Below are 27,481 nucleotides of genomic sequence, written 5' to 3' on the forward strand. Positions count from 1 at the left end.
AAAACACAGCATTAGTGTGGTGTGGTATCTACTAATTGTTAAAGTGTCCATACGGCCAACAGGGTTTTTGTAGTTTTGGTATCTCTATAATGTTTAGAAAGGTATTCTAAGAAAAAAAATTGGATTCTGACATTTTAACGCCCTAAAATCTTTTTTTTTTTAACAATATGACAAACTTTTTTACAGGAGTTAATTCTTGTTACCGCCATATCGCGAAGCCAATCTCGATCGGTCTGCCGATCGGTCTCCAAACATCGTTTTAAAAAAGAACAAACGTTTAAGTTTATTCACGACAACGAGTTTGACTGAAAATAGAACAAAAATAAACAATTATTTACAACATTAGATGGCTGAACGGACAAACCCCGAAAAACACAAACTTACAGCTTTTTCCAGAAATGAATGATTGACCTCTGGTGGACAATGATCGCGAAAAGGAAATTATAAGAACAGCGACAATGACTAGCTCTAATATAACTCGAAAGATGTTAGTTTGACCGTTGCCACAGAATTTAAACTACTAGTCTTATTCACATATTGACCTCGCGCACGTGCAAAAATACCAGATGTCCCACGGGGCCTCTTGTAAGCATGATTAGCAAGAGTGTTACAATTCTAAATACCAAGGATATTAGTAATAGAGCGAAAAAAAAATTAATAATAATACAACTAACAGATACAATACTACTACTGCTGCTAACACACTATTCTGACAACTGATGAAAGTAGATATGAGTGGGAAATATATATATATATAGATGTGTAAATGATGTTGGTTTGCCAACGATGATGCCTTGGAGAAAAGGATCCAATGGATACAGAACGCTTCTTTAAATAATTACAGGTTGAATAAACAGAAGAAGATGCGAACTTTTCTCGTGGGAGGTCTTTCATTCAAGTGGACATTTCGCCCATTCGGGCTGCTTCAACACTAAGAACATCAATTCCGAGCATTGATATTCTTAGTGTTGAAGAAGCCCAAATGGGCGAAACGTCCACTTGAATCAAAGACCTCCTACAAGAAAAGTTGGCATCTTCTTCTGTTTATTCAACCTATATATAGATAGATATATAGAAAGACAGACAGACAGACAGACAGATAGATAGATAGATAGATAGATAGATAGATAGATAGATATAGTTTAGTGTACGATGTGGCAAAGAGACCAACTCTTGACTGTTCTGGACGAGTTTAATGTACAACGTTTCGGCCGTTTGGCCTTCTTCAGGTTAAAAGTTAAAAACTAAAAAACTATTTACAGTGGTTGCGATTTACAGAAACACCGACTTATATACAGAGCAGAAATATTAAGATTGAGGTTACGTAATACAACAAAGGTCTAAATAACAAGGTGAAAAGGATTAGACAATCAAAGACAAATACAGAACTATGGGTGACATGTGAATACAAATAAGGTGAATACAAATGAGTGACAAAAACTAGAGAGAAAAAATCTAACTTAATTAGTAGTGTTTACTCTGAAGTAACAAGCTCCCCATTGAAGGCCTCTGAATGAATGTAATTAGGTAAAAATCATAACAGGAAAGGGCCATTAAACTACAGTAATAATTTCCCTTCCAAAGCCCCTGAATGAAAAGCCGACAACAAACATAACAGAATCCTTGAAAAGAGCTCTTGAATTTAGAAATAAACAAAATTAATAACAAAAATGATAACAGAATAAAATTAAAATGCGTCATATTGGAAAAGTGGCAAATCACAACTACTCAATTGTAGTAATTAATGCGGTGTTTTGATCTAAATTCCCGCCATTTCTTAAGACCATGAGGATTAAGGGTAAATAATTGCGCGGTCCAATAAGCTTCCCTAGTGAGTAATAATTGTTCAAGATGTAAGGAATTTTCAAAAGACCTAATTTGTTCAATGATGATGAAATTGATTTGAGAAATTTCATGTTCAGAGTTATCAAAGTGGATGGCCAATTCGCAAGTTCTTTTGTTCTTCAGCATGTTCGACTTGTGGTTACAAAATCTTACTTTAAATTCAGTCGAGGTGGAGCCTACATATTGCAGGTTGCATTTGGCACAAGTGACTAAATAAATAACATTTTTGTGATGAACAAGACAGCTTTTTTTGAATGGGATATTGACGACCAGTTGCCGAACTTTGAAATTTCGAAGCTTGAATTAAATAATTTTTACACAGATCGCACTTCTTGTTGCATTTTGAACAACCTCCATTTTCTTCTCTTTGATTTCTAGTGGAGGCTACCTGAAATTTTGATGGTGCCAACATCCCCTTAAGATTTTTGGCTCTACGATAAGCGGGAAATATTGACTTGCATGGAAAAATTTCTTTGACTTCTGGTGAGGATTGTAATAGATAAAAGTGCTGTTTGATAACTTTTTAGATATCTGGCATAATTGGATTGTAGTTGAGCACCAACGGAAAAACTTTCTTTGCTGGCTTGACCTTTTTCCTCAAAAGTTTGGCTCTTGGTATACTAAGAGCTTTGTTGAACTGTTTATCAACAAGTTCTGCTGGATAATTTTGCGATTTCAAATACCCTTTGTATTCCTTACATCTATTTTGTAGAAATGACGGGATTTTAATTAAGGACTGCCTTTTACTTTCGCCGTTGAAATTGATTTGTCTCTTGTTCGTGTATAATTATTGTGTTATTTACGCCCAACACTTTGACATACATTTTTGTTTTTCTCAAAGGGAAATACTGCGAGTTCAAGCATGAAACTTGGCATGGTATATGTTTAATAATGGTATTTTAAGGCTGTAAAGTAAAATAATCGGAAAGTGAGGTACCAGATGCATTTTGATGCTGTTAAACATGACCTATATTTTGCCGTTATTTTTCACATGCTTCATAGGTGTTTTTAAAATGATTCGGAAAACCACTATATCGACATCTCTGAGATAAGTTTAAAACAAGGAATAAATTAGAGTGGTTGTTCCACATTTGTGTGAAGTTTGAAGTCAATTGAAATTATTTTAAGACTTTAGCAGCGCTTCGTCCTCGCACCTTACTTCTGTCAATTTATTACACAAAAAACCGCACTTTGACTGCGCTATCAAATTTTTGCGAATTTCTGAAAAATAAAAATTCGCTGGAACCTTTAAATATGATATTTAGAATTAGGTCACCTAAGGGTATCTTTGGGCAAAATATGAGCGATTTGCCAAATGGGTCGTTGACCGGCATTTCTCGATCCTAACAGTCATCCATTCTTAAAGCTACCCCAAAGGGAACTGCTCTTTTGCAGTGTGAGGGGTGTGAACTCAAAAAAGGTAGATAGAGGTGGCTATCGGTGGGTTTAGCATAAACATCAGTGCTAATAAACCCGTCACGAAAATGCAACGTGAGATCAAGGACATTGAAATGACCGTCAGAGTAAACTAATTTGAATTTGATAGTAGGATACAAACCATTAATATAATCAGTGAATTCCAGTAATTTAGGTAAACCCTGGGTCCAAATGTCAAAAATATCATCCCTGTATCTCCACCAAAGCATAGGTTTCAAGCTACCTCCAAATTTGGCTTTCTCATCGATGATACCCATCGCTAAATCTGCATAACTGCAGGCCTTTTTTCGGTCCCATGGCCGTGCCATGTTTTTGAACAAAACTCTGACCAGAAAACTGGCAATTGTTTACCCTGAGAACAAATTTCAACGGCTTCAACTAAGCAATCAGTGGAAGGAATGTTAACAGATCTTGAATTAAGTGCCCTTCTAACTGTTGAAATACCTAGATTGTTGTCAATGTTCGGAGACATTGAGACTACATCCCAAGACACAAGTAGGGACCCCTCAGAGAATGGGCCTTTTGCATTCAAATCTTCTAATTTGTTAATAAAATCCGTAGAATCCTTAACAAAAGATGGAAGACTCTGTAAAAGAGGTTTGAGGTAGAATTCTGTAAAAGCAGAGAGCCGTTCGATTGGTATTTCAGCAGTTAGAAGGGCACTTAATTCAAGATCTGTTAACATTCCTTCCACTGATTGCTTAGTTGAAGCCGTTGAAATTTCTCTCAGGGTAAATAATTGCCAGTTTTCTGGTCAGAGTTTTGTTCAAAAACACGGCACAGCCATGGGACCGAAAAAAGGCCTGCAGTTATGCAGATTTAGCGATGGGTATCATCGATGAGAAAGCCAAATTTGGAGGTAGCTTGAAACCTATGCTTTGGTGGAGATACAGGGATGATATTTTTGACATTTGGACCCAGGGTTTACCTAAATTACTGGAATTCACTGATTATATTAATGGTTTGTATCCTACTATCAAATTTGAATTGGTTTACTCTGACAGTCATTTCAATGTCCTTGATCTCACGTTGCATTTTCATGACGGGTTTATTAGCACTGATGTTTATGCTAAACCCACCGATAGCCTCCTCAAATCAAGAAGCAAACGCAACTGTTCTACTGACGATTTTCTACAAAATAGATGTAGGGAATACAAAGGGTATTTGAAATTGCAAAATCATCCCACGGAGCTTGTTGATAAACAGTTTGACAAAGCTCTTAGTATACCAAGAGCTGAACTTTTGAGGAAAAAGGTCAAGCCAGCAAAGAAAGTTTTTCCATTGGCGCTCGACTACAATCCAGTTTTGCCAGATATCCAAAAAGTTATCAAAAAGCACTTTTATCTATTACAATCCTCACCAGAAGTCAAAGAAATTTTTTCATGCAAGTCGATATTTCCCGCTTATCGTAGAACCAAAAATCTTAAGGAGATGTTGGCACCATCAAAATTTCGGGTAACCTCCAGTAGAAATCAAAGAGAAGAAAACAGAGGTTGTTCAAAATGCAACAAGAAGTGCGATCTGTGTAAAAATTATTTAATTCAAGCTTCGAAATTTCAAAGTTCGGCAACTGGTCATCAATATCCCATTCAAAAAAAGCTGTCTTGTTCATCACAAAATGTTATTTATTTAGCCACTTGTGCCAAATGCAAACTGCAATATGTAGGCTCCACCTCAACTGAATTTAAAGTAAGATTTCGTAACCACAAGTCAAACATGCTGAAGAACAAAAGAACTTGCGAATTGGCCATCCACTTTGATAACTCTGAACATGAAATTTCTCAAATCAATTTCATCATCATTGAACAAATTAGGTCTTTTGAAAATTCCTTACATCTTGAACAATTATTACTCACTAGGGAAGCTTATTGGACTGTGCAATTATTTACCCTTAATCCTCATGGTCTTAAGAAATGGCGGGAATTTAGATCAAAACACCACATTAATATTATTACTACAATTGAATAGTTGTGATTTGCCACTTTTCCAATATGATGCATTTTAATTTTATTCTGTTATCATTTTTGTTATTTGTTTATTTCTAGGTTCAAGAGCTCTTTTCAAGGATTCTGTTATGTTTGTTGTCGGCTTTTCATTCAGGGACTTTGGAAGGGAAATTATTACTGTAGTTTAATGGCCCTTTCCTGGGATCCTGTTATGATTTTTACCTAATTACATTCATTCAGAGGCCTTCAATGGGGAACTTGTTACTTCAGAGTAAACACTACTAATTAAGTTAGATTTTTTCTCTCTAGTTTTTGTCACTCATTTGTATTCACCTTATTTGTATTCACATGTCACCCATAGTTCTGTATTTGTCTTTGATTGTCTAATCCTTTTCACCTTGCAATTTAGACCTTTGTTGTATTACGTAACCTCAATCTTAATATTTCTGCCTTGTATATAAGTCAGTGTTTCTGTAAATCGTAACCACTGTAAATAGTTTTTTAGTTTTTAACTTTTAACCTGAAGAAGGCCAAACGGCCGAAACGTTGTACATTAAACTCGTCCAGAACAGTCAAGAGTTGGTCTCTTCGCCACATGATACACTAAACTACAAATTTACGTAGAGACATTGTATCCGTTGGATCCTCTTACTGGGAGTTCATCGTTTGGTACACCATTTTTACACTGCTTATATATATATGTCTGAATTTATGAAAACCGTGTTAAAGACTTTGCACCAAAATAGCGGGGATGTTTTTAGAAAATCGGTTAGAAAATGTACATAAATATGGCCATGTCGTACCGAGAGTGCTATTTACCTCGTGTACTCTTAACAGAGTCCATACCATGCCTATACAAGCCTTTGAAGTCGCTGCAAATGAGTCGAACAAGCCAAACAAAGCTAAATTAGAGCTTACGTTGATCATTTGGTTCGCCGTGGCACTAATTTAGACAGGCTTAACCTCTGCGATTTCACCTAAATGACCTCACCATGTCTTTACTGTGGGTTAAATTAGCCAGTCACGCTAACAAGAGCATGGTAAGCAGTGGAATCGGTTATTTACCTCTATATTTCAGCCAAAAAGTAGCCGTTACGTGACATTTCATCTCAATATCTGACCGGATTCGCAAAAATGTAGCCATAGAATTTGACTTGTCACTGATAATCTTGCTACAATTCTGTCCCAGAGCTAGCTTTCCACGAGGCTTATCGTAGCTCAAATAGCAGCAAATAACTCTCTTGTATGCCTTTTGAGGCCAGGAAGACTAAATTCACCGTCTTTTTGTTGAATCCACGAATTGTACAATTTAATTAAGAGTGCTTTTAACATGAAATTGGAGTCTAAATCAACACGAACGTACAGATATCAAAACCGTGGCGGAGAGCCAATCTATTGCTTTCTAAAGGCCTGGGCCTGAAAAGGGGGTGGGGGGGGGGGGTGGTCGATCAATGATGAAAAAAATACCTAAATAAATTAAACATGTGGCCGGGAGTTTCTACATTCCATGCTAGGTAAGATTCACAAGTTGCTGTCATAGCGAAAGCAGAAAAAAAAAAATGAAAAAAAAACAACTAACTCAAAAAACACTTGATTCAGTCTTTAACACCATTTTCATAAATCCAGACATATATATATATAGGGCCATGAAATACTAAGTTAAAAGCTGTTCAAAAATATAAAGGAGAACCTAAATATCGTTTAATTAAATTACCTGTTAAAACAAAAGTTCAAAGGAGAGATCAGGAAGTTATAATGACTGGAGATTTTGTGCCACTTCTGTTGGAAAGCGTTTTCTGTTCCCGTAATAATAATTAAAACATGTTTTTCTACTTTTAAATTGCATCTAACCTGATTAACATATTCTATCGAGGATGGTTGAATATTCTTGTACTTACAAGAGTAAATGTAAAATCTACCAAGTAGTAAACAATGATTGAATAACAAGGCACTTTTCTCTCCTTTGAGACCTAAACATTGGCAAAAAGTTAAAACTTGTGAGGCTTGTATTAAATCAACAGAGACGAAAAATTGTTGAACGCTATTCCAAAAGGCTTCAGTGATCGGACATTCCCAGAAAAGATGAAGTAATGTTTCTTGTGCTGTTTGACAAAAACAACAAAGATTTGATTCCGAAAATTTAATTTTAAATAGAAAAGAGTTTGTAGCTATTCTCCTGTGTAGAAATTTGAACTGGAAGTTCCTTAATTTCGTGCTTAATGTACATATCCTAGGTAGTAAATAAATTGACTCCTAGTTCAAACTTTCCACATCGTCGAGTTCACAGTCTCTAATCCATTTCTTTTGGCTTTTTTCTGGGTGAGTACATTTTTTGGTGATGAGGATTTGGTAAGCTGCCTGACTTGGTTTGTTGGACGAGTTTAACTTAAGCAGTACATTTTCTAGAATTTTTTCACCTGGCAATGTCAATTTCAGAGATCTTGTAGCACTCCTGATGGCCAAGGTTACTCCACGAAATTCATGGAATGAAACTGGAAAACAAATAACTTATCTTTGAAACAACTGTACGATATTATTCTTGAATCACTTGTCATCAGATTGTTAATTTTCATCACCCCTGCATTAGCCCAGTGTTTATAAAATATAGTCTTGCCTGCGATTCTGATCATTGAGTTATTCCAAATATGACCAGCACTGAAATTTGCTTGAGAGGCAAAGGAATCCCTATAATTTAAGTCCGTCCACAGTTCAATAAGTTCCTGGATGAAATCATCTTTGACATCTTTTGGTGCCAAATTACCGAGAAAAACTAATTTCCCGCCTACCTTAGATAAATGAAAATCGAAAAGCACTTCCATTTTGATTTGCAGTCGTTTGAAATATACTTAGGTATCCATGAAATTTTCAAGGCTTTATTAAATTATATTATGTCTAGCATGTTCTGTCCTCCATCTTGGTAATCTGCTATCATTTCAGTCCGCTTAATTTTGTTGCCCTTGTTATACCAAAGAAATTTAAAAAGATTGTTTGTTTCTTTGAGCGATTTTGAACATGACGTTGTTGATGACAGAATATAAACAAATTGTGATGGTACTAGAGCCTTAATAACTGCGATTCTACCAATTAAAGTTAATCTCTTGTTTCTCCAATTATTTAAGATATCCTCTACCTTATGAACCTTCCCTTCGTAATTCTCCTTCTTACTTTCTTCACAATCAATGCAGAACCAAACACCTAAAGCCTTAACCTTGCCATCTGCCCATTTAAGATTTTTTTCAGAGCAAATAATCTGGTTTGATCCTTTCTTGGAGCCGATCCAAAGAGCTTCAGTTTTTTCACAATTTACTCGCAAGCCCGAAACCTCACCGAATTTTTCCAATATACATGTAGCAAAGGAGCGCTCAAACGATTTTGGAGTGCCATCTAAAATCAGAGTGGTGTCACCTGCATATTGACTGAGCTTACATTCGGTGCTTCCCACTGTGATTCCTTTAACCTCATTATCTTTACAGATGATAGTGGCTAACACCTCTGTGGACAATATAAAAATGTAAGGTGATAGCAGACACTCCTGCCTAACACCTCGACTTAATTCAAAGAAACCCGCTGACCAGTTGTTATTTATAACACAGCTTTGAATATCACAGTAAAACAAATTGATCCACTTAATTAGAGAAGAACCAAAACCAAAATGATGGAGTGTTTCCTCAACAAATGCCCATTCAATAGTATCGAAGGCTTTCTCAAAGTCAACAAACAGAAGTAACCCAGAAATATTCTGTGATTCTGTGTATGAGATGACATTGTTAATCAAGCAAATGTTTTCTGCAATAGATCATCCTTTCAAGAAATAGTGCGGTACGGCGTGTAATCCCGTAGGACTTTCATGCCGAAATTGATTTTTTCACTGTTTTGCACTTATTTTGGGCCGAACAATAAGAATCCGATGGAGTTCAAATTTTCCGATCCCGTCTTCCCATGTTTCTGGCTACTCTAAGGGTTTAATTTATGCTAATTTATGCTAATTAGATGCAAAAAAGTCTTGCGAATATCTTTGCTCTTAGATTCAAGATACAGAGACCAAATGTTGTATGAAGCTTACTCTTGATGAAGTACATCGTATGACTTAACTTTGTTACCATGGCAACCAGCGATGACGTCAGGTTTAACTACCTGCTATTTTGGTGGTGGCCATCTTGGATCCACCATCTTGGATTTTCGAACTCTCATTTTTCTAAAGCAAAACAGTGAATTTTAAATAAACTTTAACTAATGATTTCCATTATGAGCGATGTCCAGTTAAGTGCAGATCTTTCTTTTATTTTCCTTTTTTGCTAAACGCATGTACTCTTTCAGTTTCTCATGGGAAAATATCATTGACTTTCGTTAGTCCCATAGTAACAATGCAGACGTTTTTAGTCTTCTTTCTGTTATGTATAATACTAATCTACAGTTCTGTTAAAAGTGTTCGTGCATAAAATGTGACTTAAGTTCTTATGCACTAAGACCATCCTCGTCATCAACTTGTGTGCCGTCTGCGAATGGATTTGTACAGGTTTTTCCACCACATTAACAAAGAGGAGTGCATGGAATTCTGTTCTTGAAACAGCTACAGAGTCCCCCGCAGTCTGACTTGCAGCCGCATTTGGTAAGCTCAATGACAGCTTGGGGTGCAGGGAGAGACAAGCATATAACGGGCACGTATGCTCCTTAGTTTTCGCTCCAGCCATTCTCTTTAATGTGGGGAAGATCTGGGCAGCTGGTGGTATAGGATTTGTGACGCATGGCTATGAAGTTTGCGCGCTTGATGGCATCATCTCACCTTCCAAGTTACTGAGTCAAAAGAGCTCCCATCGAAGTTCAGGAAGGGTGGTAGGTCCCGCTTTGCAGTACACTTGGTAGACAAATTTCTCTAGGTCTTTAACTTGAGTTGGCAGTTCTCCGTTGGCTAACTGGTTTTGGATAAGACCCTCACCAAGCTCTCTGAAACAGTCGATCGCGAGATGGTCGTTATCGAGTGTCATGTAAGCTTTCACCCAGGAATTCTTCGTGATACCAACAAACTTCTCTCTCCAGTCGGATCCGATGAAGTGGTGCAATCTAATCAGACCTTGACACTTGTGTATTCCAATCGCTTGAACTCACTGAGTAACATCAATCTCTCTGTAGTTTGCACCCTTGCCTGTCAAAAATTCAGGCTATTCAGGTTTCCATGACGTCCCCTGGAAACCAAGATGAGTAGCAGGACTAATACGTCACTGTCCGGAGAGGATACACAAATCTCTTGCGACAAATGCTCATCTAGTGGACACAACACCTGGTTAGGGATCAGCAGGTGTTGCGTTCACTAGATGAGCGCAACAAAATCAAACTACATTTGATTTTGTTATTGTAAACCATGACCAGCTTGATGATTGTGTTGCTGGAGAAGCGCGCTAATAATCCATTGGCGAACAAAGTGACCAGTCTCAGCTTTTTCATAGCGTCTCATAAGGAGTGCTTAGAAGATTGCGACAGTTTGTCTTCAACCAATGCTTCAAACTGCTTTCGGCCCTTCTCTGCGTAGCACAGGATATCTTCCTTTGCTTTTTCAGGCACAAGAGCTGACGACAACACACTCTTCAAGGGAGACTCGACTGTAAATGAGTTGCCTTCGCAGTGCAGCTCTATCGACTGGCAGAGTTTCATGGCGTTTTTTCGCGTTCTTACAGCAACATCCCAAGAGAGCTGATAGTGCTCGTTCCGCTCAGAAGCCTCGGACATGTTTTATTGCTTTACCATATGGTAGAGATGCAGTGACGTGACAAGAAGGTGATCTAGGGCAGCTTCGTCTTGACTTAACCCGAACATACCTCCATGGCGCTTTAACACTTTGATCTCCTGTTCTAGCATCTGATCTGTGAACAACCTCGTGAACGGGATCTCTGACTTCGCTCAATAAAATCCTCGGACTTCAATGCCTCATATGTCATAAGGTCCTCATGCTCGAGTGCGTTCATCTGCGCGAGGTGGACTGGCATTAGCCGAGCGCAGTTGAGGAGATCGTGCGCGAAGAAGTACTTTATCAGGCATTCCATCGCTATCAGGTAGCCTTCCCAGTCCCCAGAGCGGCAAGCATGGATGAGCTGTAACAGGTTGTGCAATTACTTGAGGTACTCTATCATAAATTGCCCAAGATTTCAAGTCCTTGTTCTTCACGGTCTTGTGGTTTGACCTTTTCAGAGTACCAGGGCTGGATATCGTCACAGATGTTAACCATTTCTGGACTACGCTCGTGGAGGGCCTCTTTAAAGGATACGAAGATACGAATAGAGTGTTTCATTTTATCCAGATGTTCACCATTCTCTGCGTTAGCCTTGCCTAAATAATTTCCATCACAAACTTGCCATCGGGAGGAAAAAACTAAACTTCATTATGCCCATCACTGTGCTTCCTGCGCTTGAGATTTCGAATTGGCAAATGTGAAATGCCACGTCTAAATCAAATGCCGCATGTTTTTAATTCGAAGCGACTCGAATTGGTATATGATTCGGCGCATATGTAATTCGACATCCAAACCAGGCCTAAGTGAAATAAAAAAATAATAAAAAAAAAAAACAGCTGTAAAACTCCAAACTCTAGGCGTGTTTCGCAATTTTAAGTCCTGAAAAGAAACTCGTCAGTTCGCGCAGCACATGCTATCATTCGTTACTTAAGGTGCGTTTCTTTGTTAAGATCATTCCGCAGTATTGCACTGCGCATCCCTAGTGCGCATAATTTCACACGTGATTAGCGCGCGTATTACAAAATGACGGCTTTTTCTTTACGGCTGGACTTCGCCATAGAGGTAAATCGTCATTTCCTTGAAAACGAGTACGATGACCTATCATTTTTTTTTCTGTTGTTTTGAATTGAATAATAAATTTCTCTGTGTAAAATAAATATGAACCAATTCTCAGTGTAGAACAAGAAACAATCGTCGGAAACGTGAATTTAGCAAGCAATTGTGACTATAATCATGGTGCTATTATAAGGATTTATTGGGTACAAACAAGGTACTGTTGCTTCTAAACGAACATCGGGACCCCTCATTTTTATTTCAAAATTTAAGTTCCTATAATATAAACAATCAATAGGCAAAGTTTGACAAAAATCTCAGTGCAGGTTCTATTTCAGCGGAATGACCTTATAAAACAACCAAGATTGGACTGTTAAATCCGAAAACTAATTTTGCGTTTCGTTACTAAACAGATCAATCCGAGATCACTCAGATCATGGTGCATCAAAGGAACCGAAAAATCCTTGCCCAGAGTGGATTCTTCGGTTCCTTGATCCGAGGGATCTTGGATTAATCTGTTTAGAAAAGAAACGCAAAATCCGTTTTCGGATTTAAGAATTCAATCTTGGATTTTCTTAAAGAAACGCACCCTAAAAGTTTATTAACAATGCACTGTTTTCCTTTAGAAGTATGAGAGTTTGAAAATCAAAGATGGTGGATCCAAGATGGCCAAAATAGTTGGTAGTTAATCCTGACGTCATCGCTGGTTGCCATGGTAACCAATCTAAGTCATACGACGACCGTCAAGAGCAAGCTTTGTGTAAAGTTTGGTCCCTGTACCTTGAATCTAAGAGCAAAGACATTCGCAAAACTTATTTTTGCATCTAATTAGCATAAATTAGCATAAATTTAGTCCTTGAGAAGCCAGAAACATGGGAAGACGGAATCTGAAAATTTGAACCCCATCGGATTCTTACTATTCGACCCAAAATTAGTGCAAAATAGCGAAAAATTCAATTTCGGCACGAAAGTCCTACGGGAGTGATTTTTCGGACATACCGGACCGCACTAAAACCTGTTTGGTCATTGTCTACTAAATTTTGCAAAACAGCCTCGAGACGTGAAGCAATCGCCTTGGATGCAATTTTGTAGTCACAGTTTAATAAAGTTATGGGTCCCCAGTTTTTCAGTTCTTGTAGTGCCTTGTCTTTCTTTGGGATCAATGAAATGATGCCTCTTCTTTGGGTTAAAGCAAGCTTACCCTTCTGATGGCTTTTGTTAAGACAACATAGAAGAAAAGGAGAGACATCCTTCCAAAAAACTTTATAAAATTCGGCAGGAAGGCCGTCCGTTCCGGGTGATTTACCGAGTTCCATTATTTTTAGTACCTCTGAGCATTCTTTTTCAGTCAATAGTCCTTTGCATTTTTGCATATCAACATCATTAAGTGAAGGGTGTTCCTGTAATATTTAGGCTTCAAAGCAAGGATTTATTCCGCATGCAAGACATACAACTCAAGAAGTGAACAAGATGGCGGATCACGAAAAGCACCTGGACCCAAGATGCAACGGGGTCTTATAACTAGAAAACCGGAAGTCTGATGTAATGAACAACTAATCCAACATCTCCCCACAAAGTTTCAGTGCTAACTCTGTGCACACAGTTTGGTAAACTCAACAATAATGTAACAATGTTCAAGGCAAGTTCGCTTTGTTAAATGTTCACAGATCTAGCCGTTGTGGCAGTTTTACTACTCGTCCTGAGCGTGTAACACGCTCCATAAGAGAGTTCCCAGTGTTCTGATGGCCTTCTTGGGTTGACACAGCTGTTGTGGATCTGGCAGGTGTTGAAGGTTCAGCCGGTAGATTCTCTCGCACATGGGTAGAAATCTTTGGAGGTGTTTGGTCCACGGGCAGTGCGTGATCGCGAGGTGCCACAGTTAGGCCATCAGAGGGAGAGGCTGGCTTCGAACTGGTTGGAACTAGAGCAGACCGATTACGTCGCAATGTGCTCATGTCGGTCTTCACCAAATAGGATCTCGGTAGCTTGGTGGCTCCAATGATCTGACCCTCCCGGTTCTGGTCGCGCACCCAAACTTGCTCGCCAGTGGTGAGTGGAGGGAGGGCACGGGCTTGGTGTTGTTTGTCATGATAAATCTGTTGCTTTGACCTGTATTTGTCCTCTCTCAGTTGCACTCTTTGCCTGTCGGTATCTTGCACATTTGGTTTGAGGACACTGGGCATGGCAGGAACCTTGGTTCACAGATGGCACCCCATTAGTAACTCGCTGGGTGAAAACCCATTTTGCAAAGGTGTAGATCGGTAAGCAAGGAGGGCTGGATACGGGTCTTCATTCTTGCGGAGCAGTGCTTTGACTGTACGGACTGCCCTTTCAACTTCCCCATTGGCTCTTGGGTATTTAGGTGAGCTGGTCACATGAACAAAATCGTACTCAGTGGCAAACAGCCGAAAGGCATCAGAGCTGAATTGTGGGCCGTTATCTGATACAATGATGTCAGGTATGCCATGTGTGGAAAATAGTTCTTTCAGGATTAAAATGACTCTGGCAGATGATTGGTCATTCAGTTTCTTGATCTCAAACCATCTTGAATAGTAATCAACGACAATCAAGTAGACCTTTCCTTTGAGTTCAAAGAGGTCGGCAGCTAGCCTTTCCCATGGACGTAAAGGGAAGGAGGTTGACATGAGTGGTTCTTTGAGCTCAGGGCGATCTTTGGCACAGGTGCTACAATTTTCCACCATGTTTTCAATCTGCGTAGAGAGCCCTGGCCACCATACAGAGGTTCGGGCTCTAGCTCGGCACTTGGTTATACCAAGGTGACCAGCATGAATGCAGCCAAGTATCTCCAGTCTCATGGACCTGGGAATCACTATGCGCTCGTCACAGAGAAGCAAGTCATCAACAATGCTGAAATGGGCCCTGTTTTCCCAGTAGGGACGTAGTAAGGGTTGGTGAGGCATGTATGCTGGCCATCCTTGACTACAATAGTTCCTGATTTGAGCGCATTCTTCGTCAGCGATCTGTGCCTCTCGTATCTGTGACAGGCGCTGTGTAGTCGCTGGGAGTGTGAACACTGTCTGGGCTGCAAAGCTCTCTAACTCGTCTACAAACTGCTCGTCTTTTTCTCTGGGACTTTCTGTAGGTACACGGGAGAGTGCGTCAGCTGTTAGCTGGTGTTTCCCAGGCACATATTGGACAGTGACGCTGAATCTCATTAACCTAAGGCGAAACCGCTGGATACGCGGTGGTGTCTTGGAAAGCTCAGTGGTGTTGAAGAGGGTTTGAAGAGGCTTGTGGTCAGTTTCTAGGACAAAATTCATGCCCACGACATATTCACTAAACTTCTCACAGCCCAAACTCCTGCTAGTGCTTCTTTCTCTCTGACAGCATAGCGTTTCTCGGCATCACTGCGTGATCGTGATGCATAGCTGATGGATCTACGATTCCTGTCATCTTGTACCTGGAGGAGGACTGCACTAATGCCGTTTAAGGAGGCATCAGCTGCGATGATGGTTGTTCGACTTGGGTCATAACATGCTAAAACTTCAGCTGATGTGAGGGCCGTTTTAATCTGTTCGCAGGCTCTCTGCTGGGGGTCTGTCCACAGCCATGTGGTGTCTTTGCATAACAACTGACGCAGGGGTTCGTTCATCTCGGCTAGTTGGGGAGTGAATTTCCCCAAATGGTTCACCATCCCCATAAAGCGTTGCAGGTCCTTCACACTTTGGGGAGGTGGAAATTCTGATATGGCTTTCGTCTTCATTGGGTCTGCATGTATTCCCTGTTCGTCAATAATGGAACCTAGGAATTTCACAGAGGTCTTGAAAAACTGGCATTTCTCAATGTTGAGGGTTATGCCAGCCTCTTGTAGACAATGCAGTGTAGCTCTGATGCGTCTGTCGTGTTCTTCTTGATCAGCTCCATGGACTAGAATGTCATCCATTTGGCAAATTACGCCCTCTACATCTTTAAGGATTTCGGACATTGTATGCTGGAAAATCTCTGGCACAGAGCTTATGCCGAACGAAAGGCGGTTGAAGCAGTAGCGGCCAAATGGTGTTACAAATGTAGTCAGCAGTTTTGACTCTTCATCAAGGGGAAGCTGCCAAAACCCACTATTTGCATCGAGTTTGGAGAAGAAGCGACCTTTTCCCAGCTTGGCAAGACTCTCATCGACTGATGGCATTGGATGGATTTCTCGCTGGACCGCCTTGTTTAACTGGGTTAGATCTACACAGAGTTGGACATTGCCATTAGGTTTGGGGACTGGGACGAGAGCAGAGCACCAAGTAGTTGGGGCTGTTACTGGTGAGATGACTCCCTGTTGAAGCATAGAGTCTAATTCTTGTTTGACCTTTGGCAATAGCGGATAAGGGATTTTCCTTGGCATGTAAATGCAATGTGGCTTTGCGTCAGGTTGCAGCGTTATGCGGACTTCAGTCTTCACCTTTCCCAGGCCACTGAACAGTGAGGGGAATTCGGTTTTGAAATCAGCATTTTGTGGAGTGACTTCACCAATCTCGTCATCTGTACGAGTGATTAGCCCCAATGCAACACAAGCTTTTCTGCTTAGCAGTGGACATGTCTGGTCTGGTATGACATAGACTGGTTCAGTAACTTTTCTCTGGCGGTATGCGAGGTTAGCTTGAAACATGCCAATGACTGGGATTTGAATATTTCCAGGGCCTCGTAAGGTTTGTTTCGGTTTGGCAAACTTCTGATCTTTCAGCCACGAGGTATGTGCACCAATGACTGTGACTGCGGCACCGGTATCCAGCTTGAAGCGAGTACTGTGGCCATTAATCCCAAGTTGGGCGGTCCAACCCCCCCTTGTGGTTTGAACTTCTCCAAGAAATAGAACCTCATCTCCCTCTTCCTGCTCTTCCTCATCTTCGAGCTCGTATACTTTCTTTGTTGGGGAGGCAGGGCTGCGACAAACATTTTGAAAGTGTCCCTTTTTTACATTTGTTACAGGTAGCATCTTTAGTCGGGCAAACTTGGCGCTGGTGTCTTTTGCGGCCACACCATCCACAACTTTGGGCATGTTTGGGAGTTTCTTTGTTCGGAACTTTTTTATTTCCAGACTTTCCTGAGTTAATAGATTCAACTGAAGCTGGTTTGTTGTCCCCACGGACAAGATCACGGTTTTGTGCTCTAGATTGTGCCTGACGACTCATTTGAACGGCTTGTGCGAGTGTAAGAGAAGCTTTTGATTGAAGTCGATCGGAAAGTGAATCATCAAGTACCCCCACTACAATTCGGTCTCAAATTAAGCTATCCTTTAACACACCATAGTCACAATTATCTGCTAATCTGTATAGATCCTGGATGAATGTGTCGACTGATTCTCCCGCTATTTGGGACCTTTTGTTACAACGTGCTCTCTCCACGATTACATTTCGCCATTCAGCAAAATGGTCGTTTAATGATTTCTTGATCGCCTCGTAGGAGACAGTTCCTTCGTCTAATTGAAGCGTTTGAAGAATATCGTCGGCACTGTCACCCATTGCATAAAGGAGAGTACTGACCTGCTCCGTTTGTGGTTTATTGTTGAGCCCTGATGCTACTCTGTGGAACTTTCCGGGGAGAGGAATTTGTGTGATCGTTTGGGCCTGATTAATCGTCTCCAACGCTGATGGACTAGATTCGTCGCCTCCTGGCATTGTTTAATGTTGAGGGTTTCCAGCTACTGCTGCCACCATGTAATATTTAGGCTTCAAAGCAAGGATTTATTCCGCATGCAAGACATACAACTCAAGAAGTGAACAAGATGGCGGATCACGAAAAGCACCTGGACCCAAGATGCAACAGGGTCTTATAACTAGAAAACCGGAAGTCTGATGTAATGAACAACTAATCCAACAGTTCCTGGCCGAGTTGTCAGAACATGATGTCACCATGGGTTTTTTAGAGGTGTAAAGCCGACTATAAAAAGAATTGCATTCTTTTAAAATATCTGAGTCGTTTGTAGCATATGAACTGTTGCTCGTCTTAATCTGCGTTATTGTTTTCCTCTTAAAGTGTCTATTTTCTAAATCCAAGAAATATTTGCTATTTTTCTCACCTTCGTTGTACCATCTGACGTTAGATCTAATTATGGCCCCTTTTGTTTTTTACTGTATAATGTTTTCCAATTCATTTTTCTTGCACCTTATTTGTTCCTCAAGGACATCTTTATTATTTACACCCTGTTCTAATTGCTCTTCTACGGTGGCTAGTGCACTTTCAATATTGGTCTCTTCATTTTTCATCTTCTTCATTTTGACTTTGGAATATTTCATGGAGGCATCTCTAATTTTAAGTTTTATCATTTCCCACAGTAACACTTCATCAACTTCTTCATTATTTTGGTACTCACTGGCTGGCCTAAAATCTAGCTTTAAAGTTCCCACTTCAGCCACGCCCAATGACCGTGAGTCAGTGCAAAAAAAGAGTCTGGGTTTCTGAATGGGTCGTGACATCAAGTCAGGAATTACCAAATCCTGCTAGTTGAGGTCACTGTTGTTTCAGTAGTGGTGAGGAGTTTTTGTCAACAAAACACAAACAAACTGAGGTTGGTGAAACAATGCGGTTGTCAGGCAAGCAAAATAAAAGCATGAAGCTTTGAGACGTTCCTGAAGTGACGTCATTCATCACCAATCTTTCATTGCATGGTCAACTTCATTAGGTGTGGCCGAAGTGGGAAATTTAAAGCTTGATTTCACGGCAAAAAAAGCATCGTAATTCATTTTTTTGCTTTGAATACATTTTTAGATGTTATAGAGATACCAAAACCACAAAAACCCTGTAGGCCGTATGGATACTTTAAAGCAAAGTATAATTTTCAATATTATGACTCAGAGAAAATTACTTCATTGTGATTGGATAATTCTTAATTATTGCAGTCCAGATTAATGCGTATGCATTCCCAATTTTTTCAGCCATATAATAAATGAGCAATTCAGGATTTACACTACTTGTGATATTTGAAAACTCTTTCAAATGGCACTCGCCTAAAGATTCACACAAATTTGAGAGAATTTTCAAATATCACTTGTAATGGCACATGTACTTTGACAATGTTATGATGAAATTAATGATCAATAACAGGACAGACGCATGAACTGAGTCAACGTCAATTTGTTAAATTTCATCATAAAATACCTTAAAGTGTGAATAAGAATAAAATCTGGTACTTCATGCAGTGAGAACAGACCAGTTGAAAATCCGGCAATCAGAAGGTGAGATGATTTGTGGAAAGCAGTGGTGGTTAGTTCAGCAGAGCCATCTTGGTTGTAGTAGTGCCTACAATTAAGACAAAATTAAGAAAGTTAAGAGAGAGAGATGAAAATCACCGCAGGAAGTGTCTCTACACTTCTCAAACTCATTAATAATTCATCAAGTTTAAACAAAGTAAATCATGACCATGACGGTGTTTGGATATATGATCCTAATTAGCATAGATTTTTATGATTTTAATTCTCCGTTTTCTTCTTAGTTTTAGTTTCGATTGAGAAGATATATCAAACACTCAAGACAGTGTGGGTGACCACATTTCCAAACACCTCGAAGTTCATCAAAAATACTCCCCTATGAGTTGTATTTTCAACTCTCTTCTCGGTGTTTGGAAATGTGGCCAAACAAGGTCATTTGTGTTTGAAATATTACTTCCCAGTACAGGAAGACTTTGTGATACTGGTGCAAATGTTCTACCACTGATCGAGCTATGAAGCTACTGGGAACTGGTCAATTGCAAGAATAGTACAAAGTAAATGGCTATGTTTATATGGTAACAAACGAGCAGGTGTCTTTTTGAAGTATTACAGTGTAAGTTGCTGGCATCTGTTTCAAGTCAAGCACTGATTCGAGTCTGACTTATGTACTGATTAAGTCACCTCATTTAAAAAGGGTGCTAGCTCTTCAGCACTAGTTAGGCTGGTATCAGTAGGGGCCCTGACTACTATAAACATAGGCACGCAAGGCGTGCAAGAGTTATTATTTTTTTTGTGAAGTCTCGGGGATAGGAGCATGTGGGAGCTGTTTACATAGCCTGCGTAGCAAGCGTTTCCGTGGGGTTTGGAAGCAAAGAAAGACCGAGGAACAGGATTTTCGGTGTTTTGTCTGCGCGAAAAATGGGGCGAGAGCCAAAAAAAAGAAAGTGGGGGGTGGGAGAGGGGAAGGAAGGAAACGCTTGCACACAAACCCCTGGATTTTGAAAACCTCCGTTCGCCAGCGAACGGGGCTCATGATTGGCTGGGCTAGCCCTATATTATTGACATGTGTCGATCAAAGGTATTTTTTAAAATACCTTTGAGTGCCAGACAAAGGGAGAAGACGCGTTCGAAGCTTGTTTACAAAACGCTCTAACTTTTCTCGCTGAACGAGGGTTTAGTCGTCAGCTTCGACAGTACAGTAGAAATCCTGTAGTGCAATGCCGACACTTTGGTTTTCCGAAGCCTGCACATTATTGCAGAAGCAAGCGCGACACAATTTGCAGCTGTTCCTTTAATTTTAACATCACTTTCTTGAATGCCACATGTGCCAAGGACAAGATAACAAACCACGGGACAGAAGATTCGCACTACTGTGTGGGAAAACCTAGTGATTTCGTCTGGCCAAGGGGAAGATTATCTTTATTCAGATACTGGTCAAGATTATCGTTATTTTCCCTCTCAGATGTTTGAAGCCTCTCCTGCCCAAATTCCAAAGTTTTCCGAGAAGACTTTCCGTTGTTTGTTTTTGCTACAGGCAATAACATTCGAGCCAATTTGCGGATCTGGCGTTTCCAGCAAACGCTTCCTTACTGGAGTTGCCTTTGTGGGAGTTGAATTGCTAATTTTACCTTGAATCGGTTCCTGGACGAATTGATACAGTGATCCAAGATTTCGAATCTTGCAAGCACAAGGATTACTAACACGACTTTAATACTTCTCACATTTTAACTTTCTGGCAGATTTGTACTAAAACTTCACCCTTGCAGTCCTTCCTTTTAGATGGATTGAGTAGAAATATAGCTTGATTATAAATTACCAAATTTTATTCATTGAGATTTCTCCGTCCCACCGCGCGCTCGTTGTTTCAGACATATTTTGACAAGTTTTAAGTTTATTTTGGTTCAAAGTTCACTTCCGCTATGGAAGGCCGAAGATTTTATTGGCTAATTTTATGACAGCCGACGACAGCATGAAATCTCAGTGTGCGCAGTCAGACATGAAAGGCCAAGTGGGCGGTTTTCAAAACCCAGGGGTTTGTCTGCAAGCGTTTCCTTCCTTCCTTCCCCTCCCCCTCCCCCCTCTTTTACTCGCTCCTTTTTTCGCGCTGTAATATTCTTTGCTCCTGAACCCCACAGAAACGCTTGCTATGCAGGCTACTGTTTACAGTATTGATTTGGTTAATTTGACAAGTGTCTTGGTTCCGATGTACAGCAAGAAAGAAACTGGGAACTTATAATATGTTAAATATGTTATGTTAAATTTGCCCTTTCAAACTGTCTCGAATAGAATGAGTTAAAATATAATAGAAGATGTTGGTTAGTTAACTAATAGTTGATTGTTTGGGTTATACATATTTATGATAAGATGCCTAAGTTATAGGAACAATATGAGTGATATACTTAACAAAGAAAAAAGAAATAAAAGCTTTTGTTCATACTATAATGTTTAATTGCTTTCAATCTGCAGAAATAAAAGAAAGCAGCTGCAGCTTTAGTGATAACTATTACTAGTCTAACTGTTTTAGTAGAATTCTTACTAAAATTTTCTCAGCTGTTGTATGTTAGCTGAGAAAATTTACTCATCAGTTTTTTCAACATTTTCTAGTCACAAAACTGTGAATGTCATTCTTTTAGTCTTCTCAGGAATTTAATTATCCATTTGTATCTAAATGTTCTTCTGCAACTTAACAAAAACGAGGAAATGGTGCTATTTTCCAGGCGACCTTCAGCCAATGCACACTAATGGCTGATAGTATACAGATAGCTCAGCCAATCAGATTGCGGCATTTGCATTACTATACTCATAGAATTCTACAAATAAAAATTAGAATTAATCATTCTGTGAGGAAATCATTTCACTGCCATGTCATGTGACTTGAACTTGGTACAGCTGTGAAAGCCTTACCCATCGATAAGTGGATTCACAAAAAAGTCTAAAGGAAGCGGAGGAGCAAAGGATTGAAGGATTGAGAGAAATTTGTGCCCATACCTACGACTCAGAAAATGGGAGATTCCAGAAAATATCCATACCTATACCATGGGCAGCTTTATTAAATTCCAAGGACAAGAGGGGTGGGGGGGGGGGTGGGGTGGGGGTCTTTGAACTGAAAATCCAAAGGTATGGGGGTACCTCCAATTGGAATTCCAAGGGCATGGGGGGTTTCTAGAGAGGACAGACAAAAACTGACAACGGCGGAAAGCAAGATGCAAAACAAGCATCAATCAACGTTTTCACAATCATTTACAGAAGAAAACCCCTAAAATCTTGTCATATTTATCGTTTGGTGAATGTCGACCTGCCATGTCTGTTTCCTATGCGCCAGCAATACACATTCATAAGGGAACCACTGTAACGGTGTCTGATCAAGTGAATACTGTTTGTAATATCAAAGGTAAATTAGGCAGGATTTACCCACCCAGTTACTGTAATTAAAACACAAAACAATTGAAATTTTTACTTCTTTAGGAGTTTAGTTGAAAACTAGTTGTAAAATTGAGACCGAGGAGGAGGAAGTTTTAGTCAGGAACATTTAGTCACGAATACATGGAATCGTATCAGTTGCAATTTCGAGCCCTGTTGACAGTTGTTTTACTGAAAATCATTTGCAATAACTTCTGGGAATATGTAAAAGTGAAAAATCTCCTTCACTGAAATTCGTAGGGAGGCAAACAAGGAATTCCAGTGGTCGAAATAAAAAATGAAAATCAGGAGGGGAGAGGGGTTTAATGATTTTGGAATTCAGGGTGCATGGGGGGTAGAGCATTTCAGTATTTCCAAAGGCAAGGGGGGCTAAAATGTTCATGCCGCCTGTGGAAGGGTATAGATATTTTCTGGAATCACCCAATACTATTTTTCTGAGTTAAACGTAAGGAGATCTAGTATATCTAGTATAATAGAACTTAAACTAATGAAAAGAAAATCCTAATCTTATGCAGTCAATCTTTTACTAGTGCATGTACATTCTGTATGATACATAAATATGAATTATTCTATAATTGCAAAATGAAAACTAGTTTCATAATACGCAAGAATCTTTTCCCCGTTCATCTCATTGATAAATGCATCTACCGATATTTGAACACAGCCATTGACCGATATGGCTCCACTCAAACACCTCCTTCCTCTAATACTACTTCACAGGGTAAACAATACTTTTATAATACCTTATTTAGGCCTTTTTCTACTGTAGCTCAAAGCAAAATACGCCACCTTGTCAATCGTTATTGTAATGATCTTGACATCAAATTAGTGTTTACCACGTTTAAATTAAGAAATCTTTTCTCAGTGAAGGATTCTGTCCCTAGAGAACTTCTTTCATGTGTGATTTACAAATTTACTTGTGCTTACTGTAATGCTTGTTATATGGGCGAAACTGGCCGTCATCTTTCCACAGGCGTCTGTGAACATCTCTCTTCAGACAAGTCCTCACACATCTTCAAACACTTACAAAGCTCAGAACGTTGTCACCAATCTTGCTCTACGGATTGTTTCGAAATCCTTGATTCTACCCCTACTAAATTTCAACTTAAACTTAAGGAGGTTATACATATAAATTGGCGAAAGCCCAATTTAAATCAACAAGTTCATCACGTCAATCTGACACTTACGCTTTAGGCTTTACATTCTTTCCAACACTTTGCAAATCACTCAAACATGTAATCTATTTTTGTCACTTAATCATAATTAACTATGCATGTTTCGCCTAGTTGTTATATAGTCCTAGCGGTTTTTCAAATATTCTGTAACTGACGATGATGTTAGTAACATCAAAACATGTCTTATTAACTAAAAAATGTTGTAATCTTCTTAAAATCATGATTTGCTTCGTGCTGTCTCGACCTTTTGATGTCTATTTTAATTAGTTTAAGGTTTATTTCATTTTGATCATGTTACATTATTTAAAACCACAACAAAACTGTACTGTACACTTGTGTATTACACTGTGATGCAACACAGAAGCAACTTGAGGCACAACTCAACACATAAATATGATGAAATTCTTACTTGGAATGCTTTTTCCAACCAATTGAAGTTTTATTCTCTGCAAAATAATAAGAAGTAGATACACAGTCAAATTTAATTTGGAGATGAAGCCATCTAAAGTGGTAAGCGTGCTATTTTTCTCCAGAAAGACATTTCACTCTTGCAGTGCCTCTCTCCACCCATGTGAATACATATGTAAATGGGTACTGGCAAACTTAATGCTGTGAGGCATTGTAGATAGTAGTCTATCAATGAAGACAGTCACACAAATGAAAAAACTCTTGATTCTTCCATTTGAAATGCACAAGGCTTACAATTTTCATCCAACTTTCATTCTTCTTTTGGATCATCCAGAACAAAATTAAAGTAACTTTAGAAGAGATTGTATGAGAAATATTTTGGAAGAAAACTCTGTTTTGCTCACTTTCTTGACATGCTCTATTCAATTCAAAGAGTGTTGTCTCATGTCAAAGCAGACTGCATTGATGACTGCTGGTTCAATTGATGGCAGAAACAATCAATTCAAAGCAGAAATGTTATCACTATCGTAGTCCAACATACATTAATTAACTAAATCAATATCTTACAAAGTCACCACAGAGTTTCACTTTCTATTATAGAACCCCAGGTAAAGAACCCTGTTCTAGACTAAATTATTTATGCTCTGGCCACTTTTCCTTTAAATAATACTCTATTCTAGACCAAAACTGTCTGATTTCTGTACCCTATCCCAGACTCAACTGCCTGAAAACCATACCCTTCACAGCAGCATATACCCATAGCTTATTAATGGGAGTACCACCCCCCCTCCCCTTTCACGGGTTATTTACCAACTCCTATCCAACATTAAAGGGCTCAGTTAAGGGAAAGTCAGTCATAAGTATTCATAAAGAAATTGTGCATAAATTCACACATTACCTTGTCCAGGAACTACTACATCAGCACTTTGCACAGCCTCAAGGGGTAAACTACACTTCCAACAAAACAGTGCACCATCACAACTTACAGTATATGTCTAATTGAATATTGTCAAGTCTGAAATAATTCATCATTCGATAATACACATACAAGCTATCAGTCTAATAAACTATGTCAAACCTTCAATGCTGTCCTAAAAAGACAAAAATTGGTGCATGTGCTCTTTTCAATGAAGCCCCCACAAACTATATCGTCTATCAATAGAAAGGTTATGAAACATAGAATTTGTTAAAATTATGCTCTATTTTGGTGATTCTTTTTCTTGTCACCCTGGCACTCTTATTATAATAATTACTTTATTTTATATTCAGTAACTTGCACACTTTGTAAAATTTAATTATTCTTTTTTTCAAAGAATGTTAGCTTGAATTATAAACTTTACAATTGAAGGGTAAAAAAATTCACAAAAGAAGCCCTGCAAAGATTTGGAGTAACATTAACTTAGCACAGCTGACAAAGTGGTACCATAAATCCTCGAATTAGTGCCCAGGGTGCTTATTTCAAATTTAGGAGAAGATGAGAGACGCTTATTCAAGGGAGGGACGCTTATTAAATTTTTCCCAAATCATGGCCTGTCATGATCATTTTTTTAATACATCATCTGTGTGTAAACAACAACATAAGCTGTTTATTGACATGAAAAGCTGATCCTAAAGTTTAAATCGCAGCAGCGTTAGTACTTAACATGTTCAATGTGTTCACTTAACTGAAAAAAACAATGTACAAATCTAATACTACATGACGAAAACTATACATCCTTTGTTGTCTCATTACTTGTCCAAAAAATGGGGGAGGGGAGGGGGTGCTTATTTGAGGGGAGGGGGCACTTATTTTAAATTTTGGCTAATAGGAGGAGTGGTTATTTGATTGGGGTGCTCATTTGAGGAGGGCGCTAATTCAAAGATTTACGGTTTAAACAACTCAGGAAACATCATGCAATGCTTAGATTTAAGTTCAGGGCTTAAACAAACATCAGCAGCTCTCTAGATCAAATAGATCAGCAGTTATCTTACTGGCCACAGCAGATGCAATGTCTAGAACAGACAGAATCTTCCTGGCTTAAACTGTCAAATGGAAAATACTTTTTCCCTAGATATCTTATCTCTGCAAAGCCATTAAAACCAAAGTTGTTGTTCTCAGCACACAATGTTTTCTGATGCCAGGAGCACTGTTTCTATTCTTCTTTCAGGTGGAAATGCGAGAGAATGCCCTCTAAAAGTTGCTTGAAGCACTTTGAAATGACCATCCCAAACTGGTTGACAGAAAAGGGAATAACTTTTACTGAGATGTAGGATGCAAAATACAGAATCAGATAGCCAGTAATTATGACATTCTACCAAAATTTGTGAACTCTTTGTGTACATGTTGTGAAATATAGACCTGTCAGCATGAAGCTGTCAGCGGTCTCACCAATTGGTTTAGGGTAGGAGAATCTTGTATCATACTACACTGTAGGTCAGTAGCATCAAAAGAAAGTTTAAAAGGTCTGATTCCCTGAAAGATCTTCCTCCCAAGAGCATGCTTACCTCACCAATTTTCTTTTCATGCTCACCATACCTGTTGTTCACACACTACAAATATGTAGCACATTGTAACAAAATTACACCAGCCCTGGACTACCTCTTATTACCCCAAATATCAGAATTACCAATTTCATAATACATAATCCCTGTTTAGAGCGTAATTCCCATCACTATTATCAGGGGTTTCATTAATGTTTTCAGCAGGAGGGCAACTGGTTTTGATAGGTGGGCAAAACTATTAGAACTGAACTGCTCTGAAAGAAAAACTTTCCAATAGATAGTCAAACCAGCCAGGCAAATTGTCCTCACAGCCAGTCAATTTGCCCAGTACCCCACCCTTAATGAAACCCCTGTATTATCCCCAAGGTATACATCCTCCACAAATAATAAGTTTACACTCTGAATTCAATACCAACAAAGATACATCCAGTGAGTTTTCTTCAAAGAAACAGCCTCTTACAGTGTTTCGGTGGCCAGACAGGGTGACTGGAGAAAAATTCACCACAGGGAAAAGTGAAAAGATACGTCCTGTCATGTCTCTGCTGCCCACAACAAAAAATCTGACCATAAAAAAGGAACACATACATGTAAACCTGAGTGCTTTTACACATTTACACTAAATACAAACACAAGTAAGTATATTGCAAAATTCTGACACTTAAGCCTAGGCTTCTTTTGTGTAATTATTTAGTTCACATCTCAGAGAATTTTAGACAAATTTCATGGCTCTCAAAATTTCAATTTTTTTCAAACACCTTCTCTGAGTCTTGATTTATTTTGGAAGGATAAGAAAGTCTGGGGGCCACAGAAAATATATTAGTCTTACCATCTCACAAA

The 27,481-nt window shown here is 39.1% G+C and overlaps 1 protein-coding gene across 1 annotated transcript in view; it reads right to left on the reverse strand.

Annotated features, from left to right (window-relative positions):
- The window catches only part of LOC145497903 (periodic tryptophan protein 2 homolog), a 135,948-nt gene that overhangs the window by 60,971 nt on the left and 47,496 nt on the right, over positions 1–27,481 (reverse strand). Inside the window, exons 6-9 of the mRNA XM_081477780.1 lie at positions 27,069–27,204; positions 25,062–25,158; positions 24,165–24,201; positions 19,111–19,251 (exon numbers count right to left, since the gene is read on the reverse strand). Coding sequence (XP_081333906.1) covers positions 19,111–19,251; positions 24,165–24,201; positions 25,062–25,158; positions 27,069–27,204 — 411 coding nt within the window. The remainder of the gene's footprint in view (positions 1–19,110; positions 19,252–24,164; positions 24,202–25,061; positions 25,159–27,068; positions 27,205–27,481) is intronic.

Source organism: Orbicella franksi, chromosome 9 (genome assembly GCF_964199315.1).
Source record: "Orbicella franksi chromosome 9, jaOrbFran1.1, whole genome shotgun sequence".
Taxonomy (NCBI): Eukaryota; Metazoa; Cnidaria; class Anthozoa; order Scleractinia; family Merulinidae; genus Orbicella; species Orbicella franksi.